Source organism: Diorhabda carinulata, chromosome X (genome assembly GCF_026250575.1).
Source record: "Diorhabda carinulata isolate Delta chromosome X, icDioCari1.1, whole genome shotgun sequence".
NCBI classification, from domain to species: Eukaryota; Metazoa; Arthropoda; class Insecta; order Coleoptera; family Chrysomelidae; genus Diorhabda; species Diorhabda carinulata.
This window is the reverse complement of record NC_079472.1, coordinates 61,704,815-61,726,346: the sequence shown is the minus strand read 5'-3', so window position 1 is coordinate 61,726,346 and position 21,532 is coordinate 61,704,815. Positions and strand designations below refer to the sequence as shown.

General features: G+C 34.0%; 1 protein-coding gene across 1 annotated transcript in view; it reads right to left on the bottom strand.

The window, feature by feature from the left end:
• LOC130900569 (nephrin-like) overlaps window positions 1–21,532 on the bottom strand; it is a 288,962-nt gene that overhangs the window by 18,379 nt on the left and 249,051 nt on the right. Inside the window, exon 8 of the mRNA XM_057811268.1 lies at window positions 14,329–14,488. Within this exon, the coding sequence (XP_057667251.1) occupies window positions 14,329–14,488 (160 nt within the window). The remainder of the gene's footprint in view (window positions 1–14,328; window positions 14,489–21,532) is intronic.

The following is a 21,532-nucleotide window of genomic DNA, read 5'->3' as shown; positions in this document are numbered from 1 at the left end:
TTATTTATTTGGTCTATTAAAAAAGGCACTTTTCGGACTGTAATTCAAAAACAATGCGGAGGTAGAATACTTTGTACGCGAATGGCTACGCGACAAGCCCAGATATTTTCACGATAAAGTCATACAAAAGCTTCCAGAGAGGTGGAATTGAGTGATTTCATAGAGTAAACACATATGTTAGTGAAAGGGGACACAAGTAGACTCTCTTTTCTGCTAGCTCTGCTCCGACTCAACCTTTTATATTTTATAAATCAAAATACCTTCGTATGAAAGATATTTGATGAGAAACCGCGCGATAGAGGCACGTCTACCAAAAGAAATAGAAAAAATTTAGAGGTAATTCTAAGGAAACTAGAAGAAGAAAATAGAAAAAGAGAGAAAGATAACAGAAAATTGAGGAGGACATAGAAATATGCCATAATACAGACCTTAATAGAAACCAATCAAAGTATGGAAACCAACAAGTCAAAACTTTTGAATAAAATTGTGGAAAAGTTAGTTATGGAATACAGAACGAAAAAAAGACTCAAGTCCTACTACCGTGATAGTTAAGAAGAGGAAGAGCCCAAAAATTTTATCCAGAAATTCCGAAAAAAAGCAAATAGAAGCCTGCCCCATAGAAGGAGATTGCAACGAAGTAAAAAGCAAGAAAAATAGGAAAACCTCTGAAGAAGGAGACACAAAGGAGAATCAAATACAAGAAAAACAGGAGACAGGTAGAGAAAAAACATGCAAGACCGAAGAGAAGGGCACCTCTACCTCCCACTCATGTGGTTAGCAATACGGAAGTAGCTAGTGCAGAGGAAAATGGAGATGCTTCTGATCAAGTATAAAGAGATTGAGTGGTAGACGTACCTACTCAACAAAGAAAAGGAAAAAAAGCTAATCGTCACGGGACTGGTCCACGTCGGACGTCGAAATCAAGCAAAGAAAAACTATGACAACAACCGAAAATTACTACCAAGTGGAGCAATCAAAGATAATTGTGGTTGAACAGAAAAAATATGACGGACTTGTACAATGCTACAGGTAGCAAGGCTTCCAGTAAGGACAAAGCACGTGCAACATGGATGTGCTCTGGGTGAGATACGCGGGATGTACAAGGCGACTCTAAACAGAACAGAAAAGCCAAAATACAAGAATTGCGGAGGAGAGCGCCCGGCGAAATACAAGGGGTGCCCGAAAAACCCAAAGAAAACAGAAACAAATAAACCAGCAGCCAGGACCACAACCCGAACAAAACGCAGCTACGTACTAGCTGTTAAGAAAAGGCATCAGCAAAACAAGTAGCGCCCAAGCTATTGGATGTGCTGCAGAATATGCAAACTGATCGCCCAACAGATAAAGTAAAACGGAAGACAATAGGATCATAAGGTTGAGTTAGTAAAAAAATTTATTTAAAAACACAAAAAACATAAAGATTTACATTGAAAACTAATGATTTTTCGAGTCAAATCACAAGAGGACACCTTCCGACAGGGTAAGTCCGCATTTTATAAGTAAATGAGGCAGAGGACCACTCGGATCGGATATTTCCTTGTTGAAGAAAGTTGGGAGGGGTTTACCTGAGGCAGTGAAAACCTACACACATATTATGACCAAGAAGACAAAAAAACTTTTTAGAATCTCCCATAGTATTCAGGGGAGAGCAAGGAGTCTACGCGAACGAGGATGAGGACCTGTCAAAATGACAGAGGACGTAGCAATGTTCTTCTTCGTATCCGAAGACTGTCTATAAAAGTTGTAAAACATTTCAGCTCTGTAACTTGATAATTAAATTTCGGTTATTCTATATAAGTTTTATATTCTTATTACGTTTCTCCATATTTTAGTTGTAACTGGAAATAATATGTGGTTATATTATGAATAACAATATTTAATGAATTTAATTTTGTTCCGACTTCAAGATTTGCTAATTACGGATCACTTTGTACGTACAACAGAGTATGTCCAAAATCGTTATTGTAGTCGATTAGAGCTCTAAATCAACTACCTCGTAAAATCCACAGTGTTACCATAATGGTCGCTTAAAAACATCAGAGGTATACACACTTTTGGGTTGTATGTCTTTATCCTAACACAACAGTTTATCACCACTTAACGCGGGCTTCTTTTTTGTTAAAACTAAATTGGGCACCAGCTGTTAGTACGTCGGAAATGAAAAATTAAATTGATGAAGATAATGGTGAGAATGAACTTTTGAAAAGTATACATAAAACATTTATATAATAATTCATCTAAGAAGATGAATTATTGTAAAATAACTATTATCATAACTATAACTTTGATCATACGTTAGAAACATATATCGGGTTATTGATTAGTGTGATAAAGTTCAGTTTTTCCTTTGTTATTTGAGATAAAAACTTGAGGAATTATATCCTTCGTTAGTCTTCATATTTACAATCTTACAGGATGTTTCAGAATGTTGTGCTATATCAGTATATCAAAATGAGACACTCTATAATTTATTACATATTTGGAATCAGTTTGACTTTTCCATTTCAATAATATTTGAGAATTTATAACCAATTCTCTATAGAAAACGCACTGTATCAGAAAATCAGAAATGATTTTTTGCGGCCAGAGCCTTCGAATAGTACTGAAAATTTAATTATGCACAGTTATATGTATGCATGGATGTTGGGGTATCGTATTCACTAAGACCCAAATGATCTCTTGATTACAGTTGATCCACTAATCCCACTCCTTCTAAGAAGTCTATAATTTGGGATGACTTTAATTGCCATAGATCTTCGTCTTCTATCTTATACGCTTCCAGGTGTATTACTCTGGAGTTTCGTCCTCTATACATCAAAATTTGCTCGCCGCATTATCTGCTAAATCTAGCGTCTTCAGGTGTTTGTTGAGGTGAGAGGGCCCCAAAAGAGCTCCTGATAGTATTCGTAGATTGTTCTTACTTAATACATTCAGCTGATCTACTCTGGTTGTAGTTTGCTAGAATAGTCTTTCTACACCGTGGATAAAGGGAGCGAATAATCCCAAATATTTCATATATCAAAACAATACCTAATAAAACAAAAACAAAATGCTCAGGAAATTCAAGACTAAGAAGTATAAGAATCTGACATAAACTAATTAGTATGAGTCAAATCAAACTAATCGAAAAAAGAACCGGGAGTCGGTGTAGGGCTCTAGGGGTAAACGAAGTTGGTCCAGGGCTGATCCAGGAATGACCCTGGATCAGCCCTTGCCCTGTAGGTTGTCCCAATAATTGGTATACCTTCTTTTCCAGTGCTTTTTTCATTGTTCTGTGGTAGATATTCCAGAAGGGTTCGGACCCAGGAAGAGATATCGAGAATTCGGGGAATGTAAAGAAAAATTTATACTTTGCTTATATCTATCATGGTATATATTTTTTAAACAACATTAAGTGTTTATTCAAAATAATTTTTGGATGACGTTATTTGATGGAACGAATTTAACAAGTGACAGAGCATCAACAGAATAATATGTTCCAGTATGTTAAATTCAGAATTGAATAACAATAATAATAAATATTTATTCGCTGCGCTACCAGTGGAATAAAGAGTTGAATGTTGAATTAAATGAACAGAACGAAATGCCGCGTTACGCGTAATTGACAGTCTCGAGTGACGTGGCTGTGAAAGCGAATCAATGCTTTTAGAGAGAAGCAAGATTACTCGGAATAAGATATGAGGCAGCTGATGTTACTTTCTTTATTTTGAGTTCGATAAAAATCCTTGATTAAGCGACAGAAACGTGGGTGTCATGTTACTTCTCATGGGAAACTGTTCTATAAGGTGATGTATACAAAATACCACAAAAATAATGTACAGATATTAGTTACTATTTAAGTATTGAATACTTACTATTTAAAAATTTTTAATTGAATAATTTGCATTCAATCAATACGAGGCTGTAAACGACGATAAAGAAACAGTTAGAAAAAGTTTACACTAGGAATTAGACAAAAGTCTGTACGAAGTTGATGCCAAAAAATATGACTCCTCACCAAAAGCTCTTGAATCAACGGATCTGCTTAGATATCCTTGAAAGGTAGAAAAAAAGATCTGCGTTGAAGGGACGTGATTTAAGTCGATGGAAGCGGTAAAGGATATAACGGCACACCAGCAAAGAAGACTCTCAAAACTGCTTCAATGAATGGAAAAAACCTATGGAAAGGTGTTTGACGAGAGGGTATATAATGAAGTACTTTCTAGTAACCAGTCTCGTTATTTACTAGCCCGACCTCGTATTATGTATGTAGCGAAAGATTGATTATTTGATATATTAGTAGTTGTGTTAATAAGTAGAGTATTGGATTAATAATAAAATCGATTTATACAAAATAGAGCGATAAATAATAAAAATTTCATTTGTATCGATATGAATATTCATTGACTTTATACATTATTTTCCCTGTTTCCAACTATTTTGGGTCTAAGCTTCTAAATGAATAATATTCATGCAATATTTAATTTTGGTATAATAAATGTCACAATTCGAATGGCAAAACGAATATTTTTGATAAAATAGTTTTATTTTCAACAACAGGAAAGGGAACATTAATACTGTTTACAAAATGACTCCTACAATATTGTGGAGTTGTTACGAAACTTTGGAAACAATGCAATAATTCATGTTCTGGTTAGTATTTTCAATCACAATCGATTATTCCTTATTAATAACAATGTAATAAGAAATCAACTCATAGAATACAGTTGAAAACAATGAGCGTCAAAATTTTATTGGCGAAGTTATTTCAATGCTTCAACAATATCAGAAGATTTAGCTCAGAGAAAGTCAGAGATTTTAATCCATTCACCTGCCTGGATATCCAGTAACGAGATACGAACAGGCCTTGCGAGATGGGGGGCCGCGTCTCCAAGTTGAAGACAGATATCTCTAGGAGTTGATATACTAATAGCAATTGCAGTAACTATATTTAGATATTGTGTCTTCTGTTGTTACAAATTGTGTACGTCTTATTCAGAAACCTTTTCCTTTTTGAAATTGCCATATATTTTCTTGAGGAATTTTCTTTCCCATTTAACAATTTATGTACATGTTTCTGATGCATATGAAACTGCCATGAAACTGCCGGTCTTATAATTGTTTGTTTTTTGCTCTCAGTACTTTCTACATAACATTTTGTTACTTTTGAAGATTTTCTCATTGACCTTATTGACTTCTAGGTTTGTAGATGTTATGGTGAAGGTTTGTAGGTGTTATTATGAGAAAAATTCAAATAGGGCAATCCAGAATCAAGACCTGCGCAATCTAATATGGACACTGGACGACAAATAACGTTTTTTATGCTATTTTGACCACTAGATTTTATTTTTAGAACATTATTTATTGTTTTACCATAAAATTTCTTAAAAGAAATCTTCAATTAATCTGAATATTCACAATATCATAACAAAATGAAACTAAGTTACATTGAAATGATAATGAACATCTTCACATTAGTTGAAGATGACCTTAATATAACCATAATTTGCTTATTTTTTTTTATTTTTGGTACTTCTTATCTTTGCATTCATGAGCTGCGGCTTCAAAAGTTCAACAAAAGCTTGCAGCATATTCTCTTATTCTTCAACAGCGACCTCTATGAGTTAGAAACAGAGAGATTATGACATCGAATACTGTTTTTGCGATAGTCTCATAGATTCTAAATAATCATGATCAACTCTTTCAAAATTATATTTCTTATCGATTGTAAAAACTTAACAGGCAACCCTCGTTTGAACACAAACAAGATTATCATCATTAATTGGGCTCTTCTAATACCTTTGAGAGTAGATGTCGCTTCGATGTGGTACAAAGAAAAACTAAACGGTTCATAAACACGCCTTTGCTTGCGTGCATAGTTGTAACCAGTCGCACCACGGTGCATCTGCTGACAAGACAACATGTTTTACCTCGCGGTTAATCAGTTCATAACTCAAAGTAGAATTATGTTTATCACAAAATGGTGATGATTGATTAATATATATATATATATATATATATATATATATATATATATATATATATATATATATATATTATTATCTTCATTTTAAGCTTCAATTGTTATATTTTTCAAATTAATTCATATTTTGTGTATAATTGTATTTTGATTTTGTGCAAAGGAAAGGGGTGCACACGGACAATTAGACACGGGGCACGTACGCCTATGAATTCTCCTCCTTAGATTTTTCAACCATCAGCATATCAAAACAATTTTTCTGTAAAATAAAATGTACAATAACACATTTCTTCTTCTATTGACGTGTATTCCAACCAAATCAAATCAAAAAAGTACGCGGACTCAAGAAGTGAATGTAGAGTCACAGAAATTTAGCAATTGATAAAGATGAATATAGTTTTAACGCCGTTGCATCTTCACGGACTTTACATTCTAAATTTCCGATTCTACAAGTCTTCTCTTTGGAAGATGAGTCGCGATTGACTGTCTAAATTGGTAATAGCTGCAAACATGCGTTATGTAGTATAGTACAAATTGGAAAGCTGGCCTGTGAATACAAGAAAACGTTGAACTTAAAATATCCAGGCGAAATGGGGCGAAAATGGCTGGTATAGAGTGGATGCGTGAATAATCCAGAAACAAATAATGTCGCTCTAGAACCAGAACTTTCCACCAGCGTGTCATGGACTTATATGAATGAGCTCCAAAATCGTCAAGAATTTGTTACCGAAACTGTCGAGCCTTGCACCTTGACGGCTGAGGCAAAATCTTACCATGACACCAGAAGTTATAAGATGTTATCCTACAATTGTTAGAAATAGAAAAACCAGAAAAGGAAGAAAATTACAAGAGAGACATAGTCAGAAAGACATAAGGAAAATAGAACAGGAAAGGAGCCAGAGTCGAAGCAATAAACGTTGTTTGAAGGAACTTGGTTCAAGATAAAAGAAAAATGAAGTTGAGAGAGCGATGATGGTTCTAAAGAATCTGGAGAATCGCAGTTTAGCTTGCTAGCTTGGGAAAGTTCAACATCTCCAGTTGATTTAGAAATGGACGAAGTATCAATAATAATTCAAATATGATACCAACGAATATTAAGGATAATCGTTATGTTTTGGTGAATATATAAAAAAGATTTCCGTCGTCTACTACGTTGTAATTTGTTATACGGATACAGAGATGAAAATATTCTTGGAAAAAATCGGGATTATCACGGTAATTCTTTTGTCTTGAGAGAAAAGACATACACACTTTTTACATCAGCGATGTCTCCTTGATACTCCACGACGAATGTACACCTAGAACGGCAGGACTAATGATTACAGATGTGGAGGGAAATTTTGAACAGCAGTGTATAATATATTTCCCTATTACGATTAATTAATATGTATATATTGTTATAAATTATGCAATTTATTTGAATTCCATACTGTTTTTCTTCGACCAAAAATTATTGATAAAATCTATTGGAATTATGGTCAATTAAAACTCATCATTCGTGAAATCGTCGATGTGATAAATACGAATTTACTGATATTTAATTAATGTAACAATTATGTAAGTTATTAATTAAAAATGTACTCAACGAATCGAGAACTGATCCGGTATTCAATTAATCAATGGAATGAAAAAAAAACTTACAAAATGTTCGTTTTGGAATATTTGTTCAGAGCTCTAATTTGAACCCGAAAATATGTTTGATGGTAGAATGGAATTGTTATTAACGTAATACATAAATGGATAATTCGAATTCCCTGAAATTATAATTTCAAGTTTTTTATAGTGAAATGAAAACTAATTTCATTGGAAATCGAATTATGTGATTTTTTTCGGAAAAATGTTTAAGCTACATATCGGAAAGGACTTTTATACAAAATGCAGTCATTTTTCATTATTTTTCAAGCTTTAACGAAGGAAGCTGCCTCATAGATGAGTTTTCATTTTGAAAAATACAAACTGTCACCATATTTTTGATAGAAAAGCAATTTGTTAAGTATGTAAATGTACAAGTAACAATAAATTTCCATTCTAACATCATTAATTGTATGTAAGAAACATTTTTTCAGACATTTTGCTTACTTATATCACTTCTATCTCATTAATTGAAATTCAGTGGTCGAATATCCAGTTAATTCAATTCTTTGCTACGAAAAAATGTTTGATTACAATTATTATTACAGATTTTTTGTCTTGCAGCCGAAGTGAATATTATGAAAATGCAGTAAATTGACTCAATCAGAGCATACCTCTGGAACAATGTAATTGGAGCTTATGTTTAATTGTAAGAAAGTCTTACAAGAACCAGTCGAAAAAGGCTATAAGGTCCAGTTCATTTAAGTGCTCGGTCAACAAAATCAACGACTGGGCTGAGACGTTCGCCAAATTGGGATCATCAAATCCATCAATAGGCCAGCTCCCATTGTTAGTGTCGTTATTTCATCTTTCAGCAATCCATGGGCCTCACAAGAATGAGGCTGGTGCAATTTTGGATACAGGGCCCGGACCCACGGGGCCCACACACTTCCTCTACCTTTCCCTTCTACCATTCAATTTTTGTAGCATAAACATGAAGGCCTGATCCTGGTTACAGGGTCCGCAATCAAATGTGGGGGCTATGCAGCATTCATCTCGCAAAACAGGCTCTGCCGAAAAAGATGGAGGCACCTGGCATGAGACGATCTGCAATGAAGTTGGTACATGCAGGAGGAAGAAGCTGCAATACACATTAACGCACCTACGCGTGCGAGTGCCTAGTGAAGTGAAAAGCTAAAGCCTCTCTTTTTTCCCCACGACTTTTTTCCAGTTCTTCATCTCCACCGCTGTGATATCCTGCAATGCCTTGAACCTCTTGGCCGTTCTATGGCTTCCACTCTGTTACCTTCCGTAACAGGGCTTTCTGAACTCTTCTTTGTGAATGTTCAATCCATTTAAGCTTGACAACCTTCATCACTACCACTATATCACCATTTTCCACCTCATTTTTGATCTCGTGGTTCATTAACCTTCTTAGGTATCCTCCATCGGTCTTGACAGTTTCCATTATCTTTCTTAGGATCTTCCTCTTCATTATTCTAGGATCCTCCTGGCACATGGTTTCTGCTCTATAAGCTATTACTGGTCTAATTCCTATTCTGTATGTTCTAAACTTTGTGTTCCTGCTCAGTCCACTACTTCTTAGAAACCTCACCAACCATGTTTTCAGTACGCTCTATTTGCCGCACTTATTCGCTCCGCCTCTACAAGGCTTCTATTATTTGTTTCAGTTATTGTCATCCCCAAGTACTCAAAATATCTCCCTCTTTGTAACTGATCTCCATCCAGAATGATTTCCTTCTATAAGTGTCATTCTACTAGTTACCAGCCTGAACTTGCCATAAGTGCGAGGTCATCGGCATATCCTACTATCTACGTATTGTTTTGAGATATAGTCTCACCTGGTGATAATGAACAAAGTCTCTTTGTACTGAAATCACCTCTGCTAGTCCATCCTCTGTGAAAATTTTGGCATCAGCCTTTTTTCTTATTGCCAGCTCTATTCTCCTCTTGGTAACACTATCAAAAGCCTTTTTGAAGTACACAAACATCACTTGCAGGTCCATTTCGTGTTCATAGAACTTTTCTACTGTTTCTGACATCACACGCACTGCATCTATTGTTGATCTGCCGGCTTTGAAACCCCGCTGATAGTCTCCGAGTTTCTCTTCAATATATCCCACTAGTATATCTCTTCTGAGTGGGCTCAGAATTTTATAAGTTATGTTCAGGAGTGTCGCACAGCTTGAGGTTTTCTCAGAATTGGAAAGATCTTCTCTATTCTTCATGTAATGTCACTTAGTCCTGGTGCTTTTCTCTTTTCAGCCGATCTTTTTGACTACTTTAAACATTAAATAATAGTGATAAATATTTATTCACTCACGTTTTCGTCTCAACCCAATTCTGATCCCATTAAAATCTTGGTAGACAGTTTCAATAACGTGTTTTCGTATATTGTCAATAACTTAAAAAAGACTAACTGTCTTAATGCGAACTGATGGAATTGTCAGTATACTTACAAACATACATTAACTATATGATATATTCCGAAATGTTGAAATGATTTTCACGTATAGTAATACTCGGAAAAGCCTATTAACTAAAGTACAAATGTTATATGTAAGTGCAAACGTGATTGGAATTATAATCCTTCTCGGAATATTCAGATGCTTTAACGTAATCATAGTGCAGTGAATATCTAGAAGTTTTGATTGCCGATTTATCCTGTATACCACAGAATAAATTTCTTCAGTAACTAAAATTCACAAAAATTGTTATGCAAGAAGAAAATGTCGGTGAAAACCGCTGAAAACTGGCGCTGCTTTTTCTGCTGGTTCATGCACCAACAACGCTGATTTTCTGCCAGTGACAAAGCTGATTTCATGAAGTGACGATGTCGAGTTCATCCTAAGATGAAGAGTTTGGGCTACTGGAAAATGTGTGGATCAAGACCCAGCAGTTTATAAAAAATATCATCATCTCTTCTCGATTTTTAAGCTAGATAGGCAACGCTTCTGGCAATACATGAGGATGACATTGGACATTAATTATATCTTAGGAAAATTGAACTTGTTAATACGATCGGTGAGTGAAAACTGCTTTCTTAATATGTACGGCTTTAGGTTACAGCGTTTCCCACTCTCTGCTTAGTTCTTGTTAACAAATAATGTTATCAATATGACCTCAAAAATTTGATATATCCCACAATTTCTCAAAAGTCCGTATAAATTTCAAAACAAAAAATCTATGAAGAGTTGAACTAAAGTATTTCAATGTAGTGACGAATATCATTAATTTTCGGTCCTAAAGCTTTTAGCCAATAATTATTGGAAAATTTATCTAGAAAAACTACGTTCCTGTGTTGTTTCTCATGCATAATATATAATTTACAGCCATGCAGGCTTGGATTTCAATTTTAAGTTTTATTGACATCATAGATTTCATACATACGCTAGAAGCATACTTACGGAAAATATATAAATCAATTCCCATGAAATATAGGCAAGTTTGTAGTTGTTTTTGAAAGTTTCCAATGAGTAATTGAAGAAAAATTGATCAATAAACTTGTGTTCATGGAAGCATATGAATAAAGACAGAAAAAGGATACAAGATATAAAAAAGACAGTAAGAAAGTGTATTATATAACGTAAGGTTTATAGGCTGACACTTAGATGGCGCTATTGGTATAGAATCCATATAATTTTTAAACACGTGTACAAATTTGTCGTACTATCACTTTAGAATATTATGGCTTAACAAACATTATTGGGACCGGAAAATCGACCGTTGGAAGGTTCGTTAAGTTTGAAGAAACGAAATGAACGCCAAGGACGATGCACAGGATGATGGACGCTGTTGATTTTGGACAAATGCGAAGTGAAACTGACTGAGATAGCTTGAGATACTTTAGAGCTATCAAAGGAACGTATGGAGATATCTTAGCGATTATTACTTAAAGTTAGTGGTGCTTTTAAGAATCAAATTGCTAAAAAACGGCTAAATTTGAAAACGAAAAAAGTCTTATTTCAACAAGACAATGCATCGTGACAAAAACCAGATAAAACGGAACGAAATAGCATGAATTGGTCTTGGAAGATCTGGTGTCAAGACACTTTATCATGCTCCCTGAGAAAGAGATTTTTTGAGTCGAAGGAGAGGTTAACGCTCAATCTGTAGTTCAACTGTAAGAGACTTTCAAGACGAATCAAGTCTAACAAAAGTTGTTAGCGCACGAAATACTTTGAAGCAGATGGTCGCTTGCTTTTTGGAAATAACTGGACATGTTTCTATCGTTTCATTAGAGCAACGTGGAGTTGTCAATTTCGAATGGTACACCAGCATTTGTTTAACAGAAAATACTTCGACAATTGGTTAAAAAGCGTCTTATTGGAGAGTGTTTTCATAAAAAATAGAGTCACATCCAATTATTAATATTAGTTTTCATTTGTCTATTTCAAAACTAACTTAACAGCACTCGTAAATGAATAAATTGCAATCTCACTAGTTGAAATAGACAGGGTACTAAAAAAAAAAACTCATATTTTCAAAAGTATTCACTTAAATGCAGATTAGCATTAATAATATTTTTATTTTGTGTTACATAAATTACCCTATGGAGATCTCAAATCTTTTTATTTGATTGCACAATTATCCTGGTATAACAAAGATTTCGAATGTCCTGTGGTCACGGTAGTAGATCACATCAAGTGTGACAGTGAAAAGACAACTTGAGTGAAGCTTTAGAATTTATATACAAAAGACTTTCGGGGTAGAGCTTTTTTGTTAGTTGTTTGAACCCATGTTATTCACAATACATGTAAAAACAGCTTCCCCGCATCATTCAGAAGTATGTTGGTTGATTCGGTTCTACTAGGTATAAAAGGGTATTAAACTTTCCATACCCTTTTATAGGCAGGTAAATTCCCTCCCAACCACTTTTATCTGAGTTCTAGGGTATTGAGATATTTAATGCCGTATCATAGATATTTGGAAATTACATTAAGTCTTTTCAATAGATGAAGATATTGATATAACTGAAGAAATATTAAAAATATCTGTTCCCACAACAAGATTATTAATCCAGCATTAAAAATGCTCAGAATCTAATAATAACTAATAACACTTTTCAGTAAATATGCTTTCAAACTCTTCCGAAAAGATATATTTGATTTCAATCGTCAAATTATTGTACATGTTTTTCGCATTGTAAAGTATAGAGCCTGATTATTTAAATTTTCGTAAATTAAACGACAATTTCCTAGTAATTTAACTAGATGATGCTGTGACCTCTGCGCTACCATAGAGACCTCCAAAGTAAGAAACAGGGAAATGACATTGTATACATTCATTGGATACGCTCTAAAGTGAAAAATTGGAATGTCAATTTTTACACATTGATTTCCGTAGAAAACAGACAAAAAATGGAGACACAATATAACGAAAAACATAAAAACGTCAAAGTAGTATAAAGTTCAGGCCCAATACCACTTGAGGAAGAGGAGTCTTCAGAGAGAGACGTTACATAATGCAATAAATAATCTGAATATCTCATTGATTCATCATTCATCTAAATCACTGTATACCCTGTATATCATACTGACCTAGACTATACGCATAACTCTTTTTTCTAGTACATTATCTTCTCCTTTTATTCGTTATACCAACATATCCAGAAAATGGTGTTAACCACGAAATACATTTCCTGGCCGTGGCACTCGTGGCCATTTAATTAACATAAAAATGCAATTTGAAATGCCGCATTTCTATCATGTGTAGGCCCTTTAAACTTTTTCAATGATAAAGTAAGTAGAGGAAAACTCCAAGAAGTGAACAGCGACGTTCCTTCTTTATTCGTTATCCGATACCCATATCAAAAACCAATAATGGCTAGTAATAATCCCAACTTGAAACAAGAATGTTTGCGAATCGTTCTTATTAAGAATTGACCCTAATATTCGCTCTAAATGGGATTCGCTAATGGGTATTCTCTCAACTATCGATATCTTTATTAACAATATTTGTAATAATAGTATCATATTGTTGTTATTGGAAATAGTCATCATGTAGTAAACTCGTTGGTATACTGGTTAATGATAACACAAACTAAGATAGTTCACCTGGTATGAGGCCCTATAGCTTTTTTGGGCGGTAATACTGCTATGCTAATTTCAGTTGTCGCATGCTTCAAAAATATGATAATAATCAGAGTAATGAAAACATTTTTTTGAACACCGAAGTATAGAGTATTTTTTTGTTATCAGAGGATTCTAATCCAACGCAATCCATTATCTTATGATTCTAGACTTACTACCACTAGCGTGTTAAGCGATTTTCCTATAATATTCATAATTAGATTGGATGTTTTGCATGCGTTTGAACCAATTGTCGAGGTATTTTCCCATCGATTGAGATACTTGCAAAACAAGTGATTTGAAGGCTTCAACCGCTTCTTTAGGTGTAGAAAATCGTTGACCTCGCGATTTATTTTTGCTCTGCGGGACTAAGAAGAAATCATTGGGTGTCAAACAAGGACTTAACGGCGGATGACTCATTAATTCGATGTTTTGATTGTTCAAAATTGTTTTCATTTGAACTGATGTGTGAGAGCTCGTTTTCTGCGACTAGATTCCCTGATTTTTTTCTAATAGTTCTGCTGGTGTACCATCAAGAATTGACCTTTATATATTGCTATGGAACGGTGGGACAATTTACATCGAAGTGCTCGAATAGAGAACCGCATTCAAACCATGCATCCATACTGAAGCAACTTGAAATACGTCCAAATGATGTTTATAAGAATTGGATCAATGGATTCGTGTGAATTATAAGGTACTTACATTGTACCCTGAAGTCCAATTCGTCGCTGACAGTTTCTCCTTCTGAATTGACCACGGAACATCGATATCGACCAGCGTTTTGCCTTGTCACTTTCTGCATCACCAAACTTTGATTACTGAAGATTGTACGACTGGCCAAATTATGATTAAGGACTACACCCTGAAACAAACATGTAAAATGAAATGTCAAACCGTATGGAAGCACTAATCTACTACATGAGAATATTCAAATTTATTTGAGCATCGTACAAACTGTAATAGATACACCTTAGAAAGTATTAAATTGATTTTTCCGTTTTTGCTCAATTCTGGCAAATACCAGCGGTGCCTATTGCCTCTGTTCGCGAAGGTTCTATCAATCGGCTTCATTTTATTGTCAAAGTCAAAGTTTTATTCATTATGCTACTAGAGAGCGAAGGAAAATGTTCTAAGCTTTTTGACCATTTCAACCAGAATCAAATAGCAACCCCCAATCTGATTGTTGAGTAAGTCTTATACTTACCTAGGACATCAACACCAATTAAGACAGTATTTTCTTTGATAGACCGCCCATAGACTGATGATACAGGTTTGTTGAAAAAATCTATAGTTAAATGCTTGATGATTTGTAAAATTAACATTGGATTAGCTTGTGAGGATTTTTTATAAGATTAAAAGAAAGAAAGATTTCCTACAATACTAAATAAATAGCTTCTACTTTGACAACTTCTTCACAAGTTTTTCGTTGGTCCAAAAACTTCTAGAATATAGAATGAATAGTTGCACAATATCTGAGAAAGATATGAAAAAAGAAGATCGAGGCGCATACCACTGTAGGTTTGACACCAAAAATAAAGTTTTAGGAGCAATATGGAAAGACAATAATTGTGTACAAATGCTTTCCAATCATGAAAGCATATCACCTCTGCCAAAAGTTTGTAGATGGTCCAGAACAGAATAAGCGAAAAAAAGTATTCCTGAACCAAATTTGATTTCAGAATATGATAAGTTTATGGGAGGAGTAGATTTCTTGGACTGGAACGTCTAAAAATATAGAACCAAAATATGTGAAAAAATGGTAGTTTCCTATATTTACTCAAATGTTAGATATATTAGTTATCAATGCGTATTTATTTTCTTATCTTGTGAATGGTAAAACGCCACTTCTGGATTTTAGAAGTGAAATCACGATGCACTATTTTACATCTCTTCTACGTCAGATCCCAAAAATGCGGGTAGACCATAGGCAAAAAGTGTCAGCGTCCAAGTACGGACCAGCAACAGCGAGAATCATTATTTCACATGTACTTTTGATGGAAAGCAACATATTTTTATATAGTTAGAATTCAAAATAAATCGTAAACATTCGGGTGATTAGTCGACCAATTTTTTCCTTGATTATAAAATCACTGAAATACGTTAACTATTGATGACTTTCAATATTTTTCAAGCAGCTAGCGCCATCTCTATCTCAGCGCTATCAACAAAAATGAGAATTTTTCAGATCATACATGTCACAAATTAGATTATATCATATAGAGTTTGATGAATACAAATTTCATTTACATTAATCTTGATTTCATGTTTCATTAATCAAGATGATGAAGATGAAAAATATTTACTCCAATTTACGTAACGAAAAATATATTCATGACGAATTTTAATTAAAGAGAGTGCAAATCCCTTATAGCAACAAAGTACTTTGTGAAGGATCATTTCAATTTCATATCTACGTTTTTGTATCAACGAAATCTGCAAGAACAAAAATTCTGATTACTCACGTTGTGAATCAAAAATTCAGCTCTAAATCACAGTAAAAACAAAGCCTATATGTATACTGATATTAATGAGTAATATGGAGCTGGATATTAATATAATAGTAGCAGAATAAAGAATTATATTTTCAATTAATTGTTTAATTAACCGACTGAAATCGTTGAACTGATTTGTAGAGTTAGAAAGGCATTTTCTTCATTGATTTCATACCGCAAAGCCAAACAATCAATGTACATGTTTACCACGAAAACATTAAGAAATTGTGCCCAAACTTACGTGACACAAATTCTCACAGTAATTTAGCTTGGACATATTTGATCAACCTCCAACCCAGATCTCTTTTTCCCTTTCATTTCTTCTTACTTCTAGAATCTTTCCTTAATGGTTAAGACTTCAATGATAACGAAGAGCTGAAAGAACATGTTGCCACATGGTTAAAAATAGAAGCGGCAACGTTCTATGAAGAAGGCATACAAGAAATAGTGCCCAAAATATTTCGGAAGCTATGTAGAAAGTCAGTCAGACCTCATAGATGAAGCAATTAATCAAAATGAGAAATGAATGGAAGGAAATGTTATGAAGCATTGATTTTTGTCGAAAAAGTGACTTTGCACTAGGGTAATCAGCTAGTTAGAAGTGATTTGCTGATTATATATCGTGAATGAATATTTCGGTATGCAATAGCTCCCTGACCAAAAACAAGAATGAGTTGATGATCCTGAGCAGTAAGCAGATCTATTCAATCGCAATAAACCCAAACTTCAGCACGACAATGGATAAAACATGACTTTATTATTCGAGTTAGCATGGAATGAACCGATTCCAAGTCGTATAAAGTGCTAAAAATCGGCTGGCACGATTATGGTGGTATCAATATTTTTGAATGCCCATGGTATAATAATCTTAAAAAAATGGAACACCATGAACAGCAACTATTGGGTAGTGTCATTTAAGCATTTGAAATAGCGGAAAAACAGTCTCATTTGAAGAAAAGGAAGAAAGTTCTTAGGTCTAAAGAGGATGCATGTTAGACAGAAATTTCGCTCTGATGGTTGGCATTCCTTGAAAAGCACACCTTGGCATACTATAACTTTTGGACGCTGGGTTATTTATTACTTCCATGCCAAATTTCATAATAATCGGTGAGATTCAAACTTGGCTTTATCATAATCAATAGCGCTGGTACAGATGTTTTCATTATTAGAATTTACTTCTGGAACAAGTTTGCAATTCTGGGTTGTTTAGTTTCATGATTCGAGGATTCGTATGAGAAGTAATTGATTTCAGGATGTCATCTGGGTGCTCAATTTCTTGGAGAAAATATTTGTGGTTATTCTGTCAAAGATCTCAGTGGTTGCGATTCGGCTAGCAGATTTGGCTCGAAAAAATCACATTTAAAGATATTGATAATTTCAATTTTTTTGTATATTATCGGAATTTGCTTTTTCGAATAAGAAAATCCTGTTATCAATAATTATTGTTTCAGTTTTCCTGTTCTCCAATTAAATATTCTCACTAAATTAATCGTTATAAACATAGCAAAGTAAAAGTGAGGTGTAAAACGAAAAAGGACCAAAACGATTCCTGCCAACGTTTAGAATTATAATCTGCACGCTTTTTTGAGTTGAAAACCATACCAAGAGTTACAAGATTAACATCTAAATTGAACGTGTACGAGTTATCATAAATTATGTGATAGTTGTATATGAATATAATTTTTCAATAACTTCCTCAGATCTATATTTTCACGATCCTTTTTTCGATATTCCTATCTCCAACCATAATTTTAACGCCATTATCGTTTAGTAAATCAAAATACTAATTGGATTAAAAACAAGAGCGGTAATTTATCTTAATTTATAGAATAAAAATACAAGAAATCATTCGAAATGCCCGTGGAAGCGTTTAAATATATTTATCGTTTTATCTGCATTAATCGTTAATTTAATACTATAGAAACAGTTCTCAAGAGAATATGAAAAAAGGCCAATCTTCTTAAAACCATTATTAGAGTCGACACTTTAGTACTAGTACATCGTAAAAGTTAGCAGAACACTTCGTTCCAATAACTTTTACGATGTTGACTTTCTCATATTATCTCTTGTTAGATTTTTCAGTTTACAAATTCCAAAGGCTAATGGTTCACTGATTCTAAAGATATTTCACTATTCTGAAGGTTTATAAAGAGCACACAATAAATAATTCTTATAACAGCGGAGTAATAGATCAATCAAATATTGATTCCTTCCGACATTTTAGATAGTTTTTTTAATAATGAGTGCATGATTCACACCATTAAACACGATAAATTCTGATCGAAAGTAATCGTAATAACAGGAAATGATCTTTTAGTAAAATTTGCAGAATAGTCCAGGAAAAACGTCGTTTTCTTGGTGCCTCTCTTGACACTTTGTTAAATGATTCACCACAGTGTGTAGTTTGGCCCAGGAAAGTGTTATAGAAACCTCACTCACTCACTAATTTCCTGACAATTTCAACTATGTTTCGAAAATGTCCTCGCTCGCATCGTATTCAGTTTAACTTTAACTTTTTTGCTTTTTGTTGAACCCAAACTTCGTTATTTTAAACGGAATGCTATGGTTTCTATCAAATTTTTGAAATCTACGCTAAATTTCAATACGACTCTATTTGAGGCATCGTATGTCCACCATTTTTTAATTATTTCACATTTTCGAAATTTTTGGACACATGCAGCCCTTCACTATAAAAATTAGATTTCTAAGTTTAAGTGAGTCGGCTCTAATATTTTTGGGATTTGTGCAAATAGCACAGCTTTCAAAGTCTTGGAAAACCTTGAAAAAAATTTATAAATTTCGCTATCTAAAAACTTAATTTTTTCAAATAGCAACTCCCATATTTCTCTTCACCATAGGATTTTACGCTTCACACTTCGTTAGTGATTAATTAACGGTTTTTGTAGAAACTTGAAAAAACTGAAATTTTCATGGTTTTTAATTGCCAATCGATGGTGAACAACGAATAACTAAAGTTAACATATTAAAAATTGAATGTGCAACGCTTAGACGTCAAGCTGTTTTCATTGTTTGTTTGTTTGTTGAAATGGTAGCTTTTTTTTGTTTCTTCAGACAACCGAGAATTAAAAACCATGAAAATTTCAGTTCTTTCAAGTGTCTACAAAAACCGTTAATTTGAGATATATGAATTTACTAACAAAGTCTCCTCAATTTAAGTCTCCTCAATTTAAAGCGTAGAATCCAATGGTGAAGAAAAAAATTGGGGTTGCAATTTGTAAAAGTTCAGTTTTCGAAATTTTTAGATAACGAATTTCGGCACCGTTTCCTGACCATCCTATATAAATTTTTGTCAAGGTTTTCACAGATTTGGAAAGCTGTAAGTGTGTTTTATCCATAATCTCAAAAATATTTTACCTGACTCTTTTGAACTTAGAAATATAATTTTTTTTGTGGAGGGTTGCACGTGTCCAAAAATTTCGAAAATGTGAAATAATTAAGAAATGGCGGACTTTAGGCATACGATGCCTCAAATATCTATTATTATTTATTATATTATTATTATTATAAATTATTTTTGCTGAAACGGGCATTTCGGACAACCCATGCAAGCAAATTTTCGAAATACTAGCCACAATACTTTCCCATATACATATCGATTCAGCTCGTCGTGGAGGACCCTGTATGTTTTAATTTATGCATTTTCTATATAAGAGACTAGCATTTTCATATTTTCGCATTTCTCACATTCTTTCAACAGCTTTCAGCTTTTCTTGACAATCATCACTATCCAATACACCCTTTTAAAAGCATTTTTTCAACGTCAAACTTCAATTACTTGATCAATTCTGACGTCTAAAAACCTGCTTCAATCTAATAAAGCACGCCTCTGCATTAATGAATTTTGACGTAATTTTTTTTTCATAATGGAATAGCGACAGAATTGTAGTTGCTAGGCGGTAAAGGCCCGGCATCGGCATCGTTTCGATGTCTAGGATAATTAAAGATAATCCGTCTTTTCGACGTCCGTGATGAAACGCGTGTCATGAACCCTGATAGAGTCACGGACATGCGGGTTGTAATTGGTAAAGCCCTGTTCAGATAAAAGATAAAAAGTTACCGTGCTGCAACGACCGATAAACACTGTATAGACGAATTCTCGTTGCAGGAAGAACGGATCCCATTAATTCTATAGAATTGTATAGTCGCTCGGAAAAACTCATTACCGAACCTATCCTTCTCCTTTTTCTTCCGGTAGCGATTAATTCGATAAATTTCAAAAGAACTCAATATAAATTTATGTAGTCTACTCACTTCTCAAACATTTTCGGGAATTTTATCCATCAAATCATCATAATCAGCTATCTGATCTAGTTCAATCTCTTCTGTACATCTGAACTGTTTATTCAATAAAAGCGATCGGTTTGCCTATAGGTTCATCGAACTTTGAGCAATAGTTCATACTGAATACAATGTTCAAACTACCACTACACAAAAACTCACAATTACACTGTTCAATGCTCGTTTCGATCACCAAGCTACTGTCTTCAGAGAAAGAAGTTTAATATTTACTGTTGTCTTAAATGGAGTATTATCTTTCACTATGAAACTCCAACAAACTTTCGTTATTTGCTTCGACTAAATTACTTACTCTTCTCAAAAACTTCTCCAACGAATGAATCGTCGAGTGGTTTTGTTCCAGTTATAGTAGTTTATCAGTTTTTTTCATAAAATGAACCCTTCTAAATTCGAGTGCAAAAAGACACAATATTATATGGACCATAGTGGGAGAAACAGATGAAAAATCTGTACTTGTACCAAAAAGACAATCATACTGGAGGAGCAAATATGAACTTGGATCATTTCTTGACGACAAAGATAAAAATCAAAATGATAAATGGAAGAAGACATCAAAAAATAAGATATGAACAAACTCACCATACGTTCAATGGAATAAGTAGATAAGAACACACAGATAATGGCAGGAAAATGAGAAAACTCCCAGGAAAACCTATCTTATAGTGCAAGAGACACGATTAGGAACCCACAAACTTTGTTACTACTACTATTTGGTATCTTAAGGAGTTGCTGCGAGTGTTTGGATGCGTTGTCCATAACGATCATTGATTGTAGTGGAAACTTAGGTAAAAGCTGTTCATTGAACCACTTTTGAAATAATTCTGCTGACGTATCTTCATGGTAATCATCTGCGCAGTTTTTAGCAGATATGAATAGAGCATTAGACACGAAACCGTACTATTTACTATATCGTGACTGTCAAACCATGTTTCATCTAGATAAATTATATGTCTCTTAGAACTTCAGTATTCTTCTATCTGACGCGAATAATCTTGTCGCCATACAACTATCCTTGACGATTTGGTCAATACCATCAGTTTTTTGTATGCAAAACCACATGCTGACAAAACTTGACGCAATGTTTCCAAACTGGTATT